General features: G+C 38.1%; 1 protein-coding gene across 2 annotated transcripts in view; it reads left to right on the top strand.

Annotated features, from left to right (window-relative positions):
- The window catches only part of LOC124595519 (adenylyl cyclase 78C-like), a 736,208-nt gene extending 723,363 nt beyond the window's left edge, over window positions 1-12,845 (top strand). For both annotated transcript variants that reach the window (XM_047134287.1, XM_047134286.1), the window contains 2 exons: window positions 7,551-7,761; window positions 9,741-12,845. In XM_047134287.1, the coding sequence (XP_046990243.1) occupies window positions 7,551-7,761; window positions 9,741-10,111 (582 nt within the window). In that variant the 3' untranslated portion in view covers window positions 10,112-12,845. The remainder of the gene's footprint in view (window positions 1-7,550; window positions 7,762-9,740) is intronic.
- Window positions 12,846-13,339: the final 494 nt, after the last annotated feature.

Raw genomic sequence — 13,339 nt, 5'->3', positions numbered from 1 at the left:
ATAGTACTTCAGACATTCGCCACACTGCATCTTATAGAAGCCTGATTTAGTTAAGATTCACTTTTGTTATTTTACATTGGATTAGCTTCTGTAGGTGTTATTTATTTGGAAACTAATTCCTACTTTTGTGTTCTTAAATATTCGCACAAGTTTTTCCAAAATGGCTCCAAGGTATGGGAATGTGATAAACTACCTTTTCTTTTATGTGATGTAATTTTGAGTATTCATAATTTCCCGCCAGTAGTGTGTTGGAAAAAAATGCGAGTGGCATCCATGCATACAGCTGTGTTTTATGTGTAACTGCTGTAAGTTTCATTATTGTATGTCTGTTAGTTATTGTTCAGTGTTGTATTGAGTAGACCATTGTGTCACACAGTTTGCGAATTTCGAGATGGCAGAGTTAGAGGGGCAATGCGTCTGCACTAAACTTTGTGTGAAACTCAAGGAAACCTTTACAGAGACACATCAAATGATGAAGGAATTCCATGGTGATGAGTGCTTAAGCCATATGTAGTGTTACAAATGGTTCATGCGGTTTAAAAATGGCCAGGCAGAAGTTAAAGGTGACCGTTGTTCAGGCCACCCTTCAACAGCTGTTGACGGCACTCATCTCAGGAATGTCAACGAACTTTTGTGTGCCAATCGAAGTCTGACTGTCGATGAGATTGCAGAAGAATGTAACATTTCAGTTGGATCATGTCATGAAATCCTGACACAGCATTTTGGAATGCATCATGTTGCTGCCAAGTTCATCCCATGCTCATGAGTCAAGAGCAAAAGATTTTTGCCTCGCAATCTGTGAAGAGCTTTTGGATTGCATGAAAGAGAATGAGATGTTCCTTAAGAGAATCATAAGGTTCAATATTCACAATGGGTTGGTAAAGGTTCTCCAGCATAAAAAAACTCATCTGGTCGTATCAAATGTGAAAGCCATGCTGATAGTTTTCTTTGACTCTGAAGGATTAGTTTATCATGAATTCATGCCACAGGGAGAAACTGTTAATTGATGGTACTATTGGGATGTGTTAATGCCTGTGAGAAAATGTGAGAAGGAAATGGTGTGAAATGTAGCGAGACAGTTCATAACTCTTGCATCATGATATTGCACCCACACCTTCATCACTGTTGGTGCGTGACTATTGCACAAAAAACCAAATCACTGTGCTGCCTCATCCTCCGTAATCTCCAGACCTGGCCTCTATGGACTTTTTTAAATTCCAAAGCTGAAAATCCAACTGAAAGGACAAAGATTTGCAATGATAGATGAGAAAAAGAAAATTTGCAGATAGCGCTTTGCACGATCCAGCAAGGGGCATACCAAGATCGCTTCTGGAAGTGGGAACAGTGTTTGGAGTGGTGTATCAATTGTGGAGGAGCATACATCAAAGGAGACCATGCACAATAAATAATAGGTAAGTGCGGAAAAATTTTGTGGACAAAGTATTAGAATTTTTTGAACAAACCTCGTTATTTTAATATGGTTACTTCTTTCTGAATTACTGTGATAATGACAAAAGTGCTTCCATAACTTATCATGACCCCATCTGCAATCTCAGTGATTGTAAAATGTCTGTCACCCTAAACAAGTTGTTGAACATTACAAATGTAGTTGTCTGTGATGCTGGTGTGGGTCGGCAATCATGGCCCTCATTCTCGACATTGCTCACAGCTCTGCATGAATGCCTTGTGCCATGCAGACACTGAATTTTTCAATCACATTTACATTTGCTCGTACATCGATATTCTGAAACCACTGTGAAGTGCATAACTGTACCAGGTATTAGGGCTTTTTCCCATTCCATTCACATATTGAGTGCAGCAAGAGTGACTGTTTAAATGCCTCTGTGTGAACTGTAATTGATCTAATCTTGTCCTCACCACTTGAGCAGGAGAGACACTATAGTTTGTAGTACGAGGGCTATCCACAAAGTACATTACGTTTTGGAATTAAAAATAAATATAGTATTGGAATTTTTTTTTATTATATACATATGAAAGCCACACTTAAATACTACTTTTCTACATAGTTACCATTTAAATTATGGCACTTATCGTAGCGATGGATGAGCTTGGAAATTCCTTCGTCGTAAAATTCGGCCGCCTGCGCCTTCAATCACGTGGTTACCTCTTCTTGAAGCCGTGCGTCGTCATCAAAACGCTGCATAGCCAACCACTTCTTCATTGCTGGGAATAAGTGGAAGTCGCTCGGTGCCAGGTCGAGACTGTACGGCGGATGAGGAAACAACTCCCACTTAAAAGATTCAAGAACTTCACGAGTGGCATTTGCCGTGTGGGCCCGGGCGTTGTCGTGAATCAGCAAGATCTTTGAGCCCAACTTTCCCCTGCACTTGTTTTGTATTGCTCTTCTGAGGCTGTGCAGAGTTTGGCAATACCTTTGAGAGTTTATTGTAGTGTCTCTTTCCAGGAAATCCACAAAAATTACACCTTTTCTGTCCCAAAAGACAGTCGCCATCACCATCCTTGCCGACGTCTGCATGCATTTATTGGGTTTTTGGGGGGAATTTGTGTGCCCCCACTGCATTGACTGCAATTTTTGTCTCGCAGTTCACATGCTTAACCCATGTTTTGTCACCAGTAACGATGCGATCGAGTAATGAGTCGCCATCTTTCTCGTAAGCGTCCAAAAACGTTAACGCTGCAGGCATTTGCTGATTTTTGTGAATCTCTGTCAAGATTTTTGGTATCCATCTTGCACAAAACTGTGGTATCCTGGCTTTTTGGAAATGATTTCGTGCAACAAACTTCGTGAAATTTGTGGAAAACTCATAGAGAGTTCCGTTATTGTGAAATTACAGTTTTCACGGACTGCGGCATCGACTTTTTCGACAAATTTGGCAGTCACTATGCTGGGTCTTCCACTTTGCTCTTCACCGTGAACGTTAGTTCGGCCATTTTTAAATTTTATGACCCATTGACGCACTCCACCTTCAGTGATTATGTTGTCCCCATACACTTCACAAAGCTGCCGATAGATTTCTATTGGTGTACAGTTTTTGCAGTCAGAAACCTTATTACAGCACGCACTTCACACTTCGCAGCATTTTCAATTAACGCTGACATTTCAAACTGTCACAGTAGCTCAACAGAGTACAGCACGAACCTCTCACTAGCACTGCAGGATGCCGACTGAGCGGCGGAATGCCATGACACCAAGATGGCCACGCTAGCCCCGCCCCTAATGGACACAAACGAAAACGTAATGTAGTTTGTGGATAGCCCTCGTATATTCCTTGAGTCATCCTTTAAAACCAATTCTTGTGAAACTTTGTAAGTAGGCTTCTCTGGATAGCTTACACCTATCTTCAAGAATCTGCCATTTCAGTGCCTTCAGCATCTCCATGACACTCTCCCATGGGCCAGGCAAACATGTAACTATTTGTATTGCCCATCTCTGTATGTGTTCCGTGTCTCCTCTTAGTATCTTTTGGTGTGGTCCCACACATTTGAGCAATATTTTAGGATGGGTTACACAAGTGACATGTAAGCATACAGTTTATTCCATTCCATGATGGGCTGAAAGGCACAGCAACCATTTTCCATAATTAGATAGAGAGACAGTCACAGATGAAAAGTTATGTTTATTACAAATAACTCATTTCAAGTGGTTAAGGCTTCTTCAGATTTTCTACAAGAAAATAAAAACCGAAAAGATAAAAACAGGGCTGGTGGTTAATGTATGTAGGTAGGCATAAAGTGAAGGAAAGGGCACAAGAAAAATATCCAGAGCCACCAGGTGAAGCGCAGCATAGTGCCACACATACATTCAATGACCTGGATCCCAGGTGACTGAATGGCCTAATAGACAGCCACACTGAAAGTATAATACAGGGGAAAACCATGTTGCCTGCACTAATAGAGTGGTACATCAACAGAAGGTGCTAGTGTCAGTAAGGCTTAAACTCATGTAGGCATACTATTATAAAAAGAAGCAGCTACAAGCAGGATGTGAAAGTGATTAGACAGCACCCAAGTAGTAAAATTGTAATAGTACACTGCAGAAAAGAAGGAAAAAAATGAGATAAAATTAGATATATTTTATAATAGAAATATAAGAAGTCTGTTTATTACTGACAAACTGATCATTCAGAAGCCCAAGTTAAATGTAGAGAAATTTCCATCTCTTTGAGTAAGTTCAGTTCCCCCTCCCCACCCCCCACCCCCCACCCCCCACCCCACCCCACCCCCTTCCCAAAATGAAGTATATTTCAATTATTTCTGGTCGGAGGAAGGTGACAACTAGCTTTCAAGTGTTCAGCAAATGCTGGTGTGTCACCTGATCTTTTTTGTTCAATAAATGTTCACAGAATCTCATCTTGAACATCATTCCTCTTTGCCCAGTGTAAGATGCATCACACTCACTGCAATTAATCATGTATACCCCAGAACCATTACATTTGTCTCTATGTGGTTGTTTGTTATAAATATAATGCTTTGCAATTTGCTGATGTATGTGCAATATTAATATGGTATTTTTTTAAAAATGTGGCTGAGTCATACGAAATATTTCCTACAAAGGCGATTGTTACGAATCAGGAGATATTGGTTGGAGACGTAAGGAGCATGTTTTCATTTTGTGTAGTCTCCGTTGTGTAAAATAGTCAACTGCCTCCAATAGTCAACTGCCTCCGGGTTATAGCTGTTATTAATGGCAGTGTAGCTAAGATTAGACAGCCCTTTCTCTATGAAAGCTGGAGATAATGGCAGTTCGATAATGGCAGTTCACAAATCCAAAGAATCATAGCCTTAAAGAAAGCAAGTTTGTAGTGGACTGGGTGACAAGAGGAAGCTTATATCACCATGTCACTTGTAGTAGCTTTTCAGTAAATATCAAGTAGTATACTACCTCCATTGAGTTATACCTGCAAATCTAAGTAGTTAAGTATATTATATTTATCCATCAATTTGTGGGTGAATTCCATTTTGGGATGCAGTTTATTGAAGCCTTCTTCCAGCACTCTGGGATCATGCCTTGGTCCTTTAAGGATGATAAATATTTCATGGACATGTCAATGATAAAAAAGGACTTGTCTGGAATTCTCTTTGTTTTAATTCAGCGGCCAACAAATTTCAAAATTGTTATATTCATAATCAACAAATGAGCAATCATATACAGACAGATTTAACAGTTCAGTGGGATATATGATTAATTACTGTGAGAGTGATGCATCTTGCATTGGGCAAAGAGGTATGATGTTCAAGACACGATTCTGCAAACTTTTATCAAACAAAAAATGTCAGGACATAAACAAATCAGCCTTTGCCGAACACTTGAAAGCTAGTCGTCACCTTCCTCTAACCTTAAATAATTTAAGTATACTTCATTTGGAAAAAAAGGGGGGGGGGGGGGGGGGAGGACTGAACTTACTCAAAGAGATGGGAATTTCTCAACATTTAACTGGCAGTAAGGGTGGGCTTCTGAATGATCAGTCAGTCAGTAAAAACCAGACTTTTTATGATCTTATGAAACCTGTTTTAAAATCTGCGTAATTTTATACCAGGTTTTTTTTTCTTATTTTGTAGAGTACTATTGTGAGTATAGTACTCTGATTACTTTCATGCTTTTGGTTATTCTGGTCATATTTTATATTTCATATTTTGTATACACCCATTTGTAACCTCTTGGGATCCTTTGTTTGTATGAGTTGTTTGTTTTATTATATTTCTTAATCTTAGTTTCTTTTAATTTTCAAGAATTTTGAATTTTTCAACATCAGAGGAAATACTGTCTGAAATTTTATTTAAAAATTTGTAATTGCCCCTTCTTCACAAAAGCTAAACTACCTAGAAGTAAATCTGAAATTGTAGGATGAAAGTTACAGACTAGTAAATCGCAACACAGAGACTTCACAAAAAATATGTACTTAAGTGCATGGAAGAGCTCTCAGAGGCTGTACTGTTTCCCTATGTTGACACATGCATCACCAGATTTCACTCTGTCACCTCTCTCATCGTCAACAATGACATGAACAAGACAGTATATTACACACACACACACACACACCAATACAGTCACTGATAGGACTGATACAGGCCATCCAAGAAGCATCAATCAGAAAAGGCTCGCAGCTGACCATTAGCTACACAATTTCATTCTTCATGAGTTTATAATACTACTTAAGACAAATACTATGGGATACAGACTGCTGCAACTTGATCTGATTTCTGATTTCCAGACTGACTTCAGTTTTGCTTGTTTTACAAACTCGTCTATTTACTCAGTAACTGGAATCATAGCAAATACAAGGGCATGTTGAAAAGCAATGCCTCCAAATGTTTTATGTCAGAGCTCTTAAATCAATTGTTATTAACATTATCCATCTTTATTCTTCATGTCTCCGTATTTGCAGGCCTCTGCCACTAGAAGGTTCTGAATGGTATTGTGTAATGTAACCACAATGGAGCATGAGAAACCACATGCTGTAATCGAGTTTTTAATTGGAAGAGTTCATCCACACACGAAGCACCCTCTCTTACAGCTTGACAATGCCAGAAAACACACGAGCACTGCTACATCTGCAGCACTTCGACACCTTGGGTTCACTGTCATTGATAATCCTCCACACAGTCCTGACTTGGCCTAATTCGATTTTCATCTGTTTCCATACTTATGTAACACATTTAAGTACTTTCATAGTGATGACACAAACAGAGGTGAGACTGTGTCTCCATTAATAAAGTTAGGAGAAATATGTTTGACAACAGAGTAACTATGTTGGGAAATAAATATGTAGACATGAAGAATAAAGATTGTGAATGTTAATAACATATGTTTTATTTAAAAATCTTTAAGAGTTCTTATGTAAAAGATTCAAAGGCATCATTTTTTAATATGCCCTCATAAAAGAATATTAAAATATGTGAACTTCTGAAGCTAAATTTATTCTCAGGTGTGCTTGTCAAGATAATAAACAGAAGTGGATTACATTCAAGAGGGGAATAACCCCGTGAAAGCTCATTCACACTACAGTAAAACATCATTTTTTACATTCTCCCACATTTTACATTTTTCTGCTTTTTACATTAATTTTTGTCAGTCCCAACAGAAAGTTGTTTCAGTCATGATCTTCAAGTGATTCCCTTTATCAGTCCATCTTTGCCCTTCTTCACCACTCGCTGAGGTTCTTACATTACAAGGAGGACGGAGGGAATCACATTCATTTGAAAAAATTGTGGAATTTCTTTGAGATTATGTTTTAGTGCTAGTTCATACTGAGAATCAATATTTTTTTTATTATCTCAGTAACTAAATGGATAATGTAATATGCCCTGGTGCTTTTGATCAGAGTCAGAAATGTGAAAGCATTTCAATTTAGTGATGAGCTCATGCAAGAAAAGCTTTAGGCTAGTATAAGAAGATTTTACAAGCTATGAGTTGTGATTTATACTTATGTTTTCAACTGAGTTTTACATGTTAATAGTCTGCTGCTTAAATTTCACTATTTTAAGAACCTTGACTTTACAGTGTTCTTATTTCTATGTTTGCCAGAAATATGAGTCTCCTTTTTTCACATTTAAATGATTTGTTACAGATACTGGAAGCTAGAGGCTACCAGGTACAACTCAGAGGGACAATAGCAGTGAAAGGTAAAGGTGATATGGAAACATACTATGTTCTTGGACGCCGTACGAGTAGATCTGCAACATTTACTAGGCAACCCAGCCAGTACAACAGCTTAGCTGCTGTTGTTTACGGAATGGTACAAGCAAGACGCCGCCAGACAATCCGTAAGGGAAACACATGTGAGTGTCAATTTTTCAGTTTATTCTGATTCTGCTGCTTTCTTTCCTGCATTGAAGTTAAGCAATATGTGGCTCCTAAGGCACTCATAATTGCTGGTATTTTTTTGTTGAGTTTCAGAGTAGAGCTTTTCTGATGTTTTCCACAGTTTACTTTCCAACACATCATTTCTCTGTGTAATTTATCTATTATTATGTCACTCTCATTTTTATGATAATTAAATCGACACCCTAGCTGCAAACAGGAATTTGATATACATCGTGGGGGGCCATGGTGAAAATGTGTACCCCGACAGAGGATAGTGTGCCTGCGGGTACTTATCCCTTGCACACTCCCTGTGAGACCCACATTACCAACATGTCCAGAATTGTTATGATGTCTTCCTTCAATCCCAAACACTTGAGCAGTTCTCAGGAGTAGGTCATACCAGCGTCCTATATGCGGTCTTTTCTACCAGTGCACCAATCTTTCATAAAATTCTCCCAATAAACCAAAGTCAACCATTTGCTTTCCCTACCACAGATCTCACAAGCTCCTATCACCTCACATTTCTTTGCAACATAAAGCTCGGATGCTCTCTGCCCTGAAACGAGAAATGTCCTACCCACTAGCCTTCTTACCCCTCCCACAGTGGTATTCTGCCACCCACTGAATCTTCACAACATCCTCATCTATCCCTATGCAACCCCTGCTCCCAGCCCCTTGTCTCATGGCTCACATCTTTGTAATAGACCTAGATGCAAGACCTGTCCAATACATCCTCCCACCATGACCTAGTCCAGTCTGATCACAAACATCACCTGTCCCACCAAAGGCAGGGCTACCTGTGAAACCAGTCATATGATCTATAAGTTAAGCTGCAACCATTGTGCTGCATTCTACATGAGCATGACAACCAACAAGCTGTCTGACCACATGAATGGTCACCAACAAACTGTGGCCAAGAAACAACTGGACCATCCCGCTCCTGAGCATGCCTCCCAACACATCATTTTTCATTTCGATGACTGCTTCACAGCCTGTGCTATCTGGATCCTTCCCATGAATACCAGTGTTTCTGAATTGCACAGTTGGGAACTCTAACTGTAGTATATCCTACATTCCCACAACCCTCCTGGCCTCGACCTTCATTAGTCATTTTCCTTACCCATCTAGGCCCATCCCTGTTCCCATCCCAGCACTTACACAGTGCTCTATTCCACTGACGTATCCAGTCTTTTCGCTTCTCTCACTTTCCGTTACCCCCTCTTGCTCCTCCACCCTCCATCTAGCTGCCCTACTCTCCACCTCATCCGTGCATGCTCCCAACAGCACTTTATCATCCCCCATCCCTCCCCTGCTATTCCTGCTGCTCCCAGTACCCTCCTTACCCCCATCCAGTTGCCTCTCCCATAATTCGCTGCTACTCTCAGTCTGGCTCCAGCTCCCAGAGACTGCAGTCATGTTTGTCTGAGCTGTGTGTGTGTGTGTGTGTGTGTGTGTGTGTGTGTGTGTGTGTGTGTGTGTGTGTGTGTGTGTCTATTTCCACAAAAAAAGCCTTGTTGGTCGAAAGCTAACCTTCCAACTGTCTTTTTGTTATACCTTTCCATGACCCAACATCTCTGCTATATGTTGAGTAGCAACTATCTTTTCATAATATTGTTACAAAATAAAATGTGTGAGTGGATGAGTTTGATGGATCAGAAGTTGTTTTACTGTGTTACTTTTTGTCTAAACTACTAGGTGAGAATATTGAGAAATGAAAATCTAAAACTTTACCAACTTTAAAGCTTTTATATATTACAAGACAGTAGTAAATGACTTGGACTATCATCACGAAAGGTTAATGTTGCAGTTTTTTATGACATTTTTGTGTTGATATCACAAATGTATTTCATTCCAGAATTAAAGCAAATGGCTTGCATATTATGATTATATGTGCTAACATTTTAAGTTCATCCAGTGATGTTCACTGTATTGAAATTTTATTTTGTTAATACAGCAAGCAGCACTGCTGTTGGACGAGCACGATCTCAACAGCAGAAGAAGGATGGGAATAATATTGCTGGAGGTGGAATTGTTAACCGTTTTAATAACTACAGCAGTGTTAGATTATCAGGACGTCCAACATCAAATTCTGCTCACAGAAGTATGGGACGGGGTAGTGTGCGACAGCTATCGGTTGATCCCAATGCTATGCGTAACAACAGTGGTATTTTGTGGAGTTTACAACAACAGCAGCAGCATTCTTCTGCTCCACAAACCCCACTGGTTTCTGAACACAACCCTGCACAACAGAAACCAGCTTTTCCTTATGTTGAACCAAAACTTGTCACAAATGGCACCAAAGATCCTCCAACCATTCCTAGATGAGACTTGTAATTTTTGATGCCATGTCCTGGTATGTGCAAGAAATATGTGTGGTTAACTCTCCATCTCTATTTAGTTGTGGACTCCTGAGTCATTAATTACATCAAGAAAAACCATATACTGATGTTGCATACTTCTTGCTCTCGGAGTTCAGATAATGCCACTGGTCTGAGTTTGAAATGTAAAAAAGTAGAGATGATATATTTTTGTAGTATTTAAGTTTACAAAATAAATTTAGTACAAAACTTCTTGTGACATTCTGAAATTTTACTTTTAAGGTATCTTTTCTTGTACTTGTGTAGGCCTTTTGTTGGCACTTAATTTACTGTCTTTCCTTTCCACAGTACTTTTGTATATACTTGACATTATTGTAAAAACATTGTATATACTTATTATATGTGGCATATATACATAATTGTTATGAGGAAACTTCCTATTCAGATGGACAGTTTTGAATTGTAAAAGGTAACACAATACAAAATGACAGTATATTTACATCATATTGTTTTGTATATACTCCTTGGTAAATGTACATAAGTTTTTGATAGTTGAACCACATTTTCTATTCATGTTTTGTATTTCATTTTTGTACTGTTTTTGACATCCCACAAAATATTTAAGACTTCCATTAGAATAAAGAGATAGGTTTGATACTTGCACAAATATATGTTGTTCAGTCTGAGTGAAAAAAAAGGTGCATTTACGGAAAGAGCAACAAATTAAAGTAATAATCCCATGCCTTGGAATCTTATAAAATAAAGTATATGGAATTTACTGAAGAGGAAGGATTATGGAATTATATACAAAGCTGTACAATAAAAAATACAGGGGAAAGAACAAATGAGGTTTAACAAACAAGGCCAGTACAGATACATGTGATGAATAAAAAGCAAATGATGATGAGACCACGAACAGAGAATATCTTTCCAGGCTTGAACTGCAGAGTAGCAGTGAACAAGATGGGATATGAAAAAGGAGAAAATCAAAAGTAGCAACAAAGCATATATGAATGCAATAGACATCAGCTGTGGTGAGAAAGAGAAATAAAGAGAAAACTAGGGAACAAATTAGGTTGCTCTTTGGGCACTGAATCCAAGTTCAAAAAGGGAGAAGAACAAATCTGTATGTAACTATACTAATATTATGAATTCAGTTTTCTTACAGTAAAACAATTGCCGTATTTTACGGACTATAAGATGCTACGGACTGTAAGATGCCATAAACTATAAGATGCACCTTAATTTTGTAAGCATTTTTTAAAATAACTACCGTTTTTATTATTAGATTGCAAGGTCATATTAAAAAAAATACTTAACCCTAGAAATCATTATCTCCTAGTTCTGGCCATTTTACATTCAGTCCTCTATTTGCACATTTAATCTTCTTCATTTTTTTTTTCAGTTCTTCTTTACTAGCCTGCCAATTGAAAATGGTTTTCTTTCTTGGTGGAGGGTGGCTGAAATCCTCTGTTTCCATATTCTTTTGCTTATGCTTTTATTTTCAATTTATGGCCCACATCATGTGAACACCTTTTATTTTTTTTTCATTAGTAAGCTAGCTACTAAAAAAAAAATGTACTGTCACTGATAACACAAATCACTTCCAATTCAAGTTCACTGGCACTGTTGACTGTAGTGATGCATCATATGCTAGATAGGTCCTGGATTTGTGATGGCAGGGTGGGAGGGAGACAGTGTTAGCATTCTTGTGACTCCCCGCAATTCATGTTCATCGGATTGGGGCACTGCTGCTGCCAGTTGAATCCAGTAATGCCAAATAGAGATAAGTTTTCTGCAGCATCAAAGACTGGCAAGAACTGTAAATCAAACACTGGAAAATCTTTGTATTAATTTCAAGTATAAGACATACCAGAATTTTGGAGGTTACTTTTCGAAGAAAAAATGTGTCTTATAGTCATTAAAATATTGTACGCATTCCTTTACCCATCTTTATCCAGCTGCAACCCCACAATTACAACTTATAAGCAGACCCAGCATGAAACTGCGAACTTATGTTCTCCCTCCCTCATCACTAGCCAGCTCAGTGGCTCACAAAGAAAGAAGGCTAGGTAGAAATAAACAAACAAAAAATTGGGTGACTGCAGTAAAGTGTAAGAGATGGGCAGCTAAATTTGAATGAGAACAAGAACTGCTATATCAAAACAACAGGATATGTAGGTAAGAGAGGACCTGCAAAACAGTAAGAAAAAAGGAATCCATATAATATAGATGAGGTAAGAATAAATAGATTACTGAGAAGTTTATGATGACAGCTCTACCAGACTTTTAAATTTTGTGATGATGTGATCACTTTGTAACCATTGCCTCCATAACTATTTTCTATATCTCATTGTAACTGTTGACTCCATAACTATTTTCTGTGAAATATAAATGTGCAGCAGTGATCCATGTATAATATAGGACTGACTCATATTTCCGAAAATAACTTTTTATATGTCTTTATATTCGCAAATGAAGTCATTGTTTGCAACAAGACGTGTGTTGTACACTGATAATTGTTATTCTTTATCGGTTATCAGTATACTGTATAAACATTTACAGTGAGTAATCAGTAAACAGCAGCTACTTATCACTATGAGAAAAGCCCCAGCTTTTTGATTGTAGTGGCTTTTCATTAACTGTATGAAATGTTCAATCAGTACCTTCATAAGGATGAATAGAGTGTAGCAGTTTACATTCAATAATAATAAACTGTTAAGACAGCCTATAGAAACAAATTGTGGCAGCTATTTCTCCTTGTTAATTTATACCATGACTTGGCCTGGATATTCGAACCGCCTTATTGTGACAGTTTCTAGAGAAATAGTGCATGAATAATGAAATAGAAGAAATTTTCGTGCTCTAACAAAAAGCAAAACTCCTTGCAAAAAGTTTCTCTAAATCTACAGTAGTTGACTGTGAGTGTGTGGCAACTGAAAAAAGTCATTGTGTACCACAAAATGCTTCCCAGAATAACATCATAGTTGTTTCCATTTATTGTCAATGTATCAAAGTTTTATGGTCATCAACGAAAAAAATTAAGAAGCTGCATTAAGTGTTGTAGTGAACAATAATGCACGCTAGGACAATATTGAGACAATAAAAGCTATTTCAGGGCTTGGTTGGAATGCCATTCCACTTCCTACTTACTATCCTGGTATTACTTCCTCATACTTCCCCCATTACTAATATATATCCTGTATTCTTTGAAGGATCACTATCAGTAATGAAG

Source organism: Schistocerca americana, chromosome 2 (genome assembly GCF_021461395.2).
Source record: "Schistocerca americana isolate TAMUIC-IGC-003095 chromosome 2, iqSchAmer2.1, whole genome shotgun sequence".
NCBI classification, from domain to species: domain Eukaryota; kingdom Metazoa; phylum Arthropoda; class Insecta; order Orthoptera; family Acrididae; genus Schistocerca; species Schistocerca americana.
The sequence above is the reverse complement of the archived record's forward strand: the minus strand, read 5'-3'. Positions and strand labels throughout refer to the sequence as shown.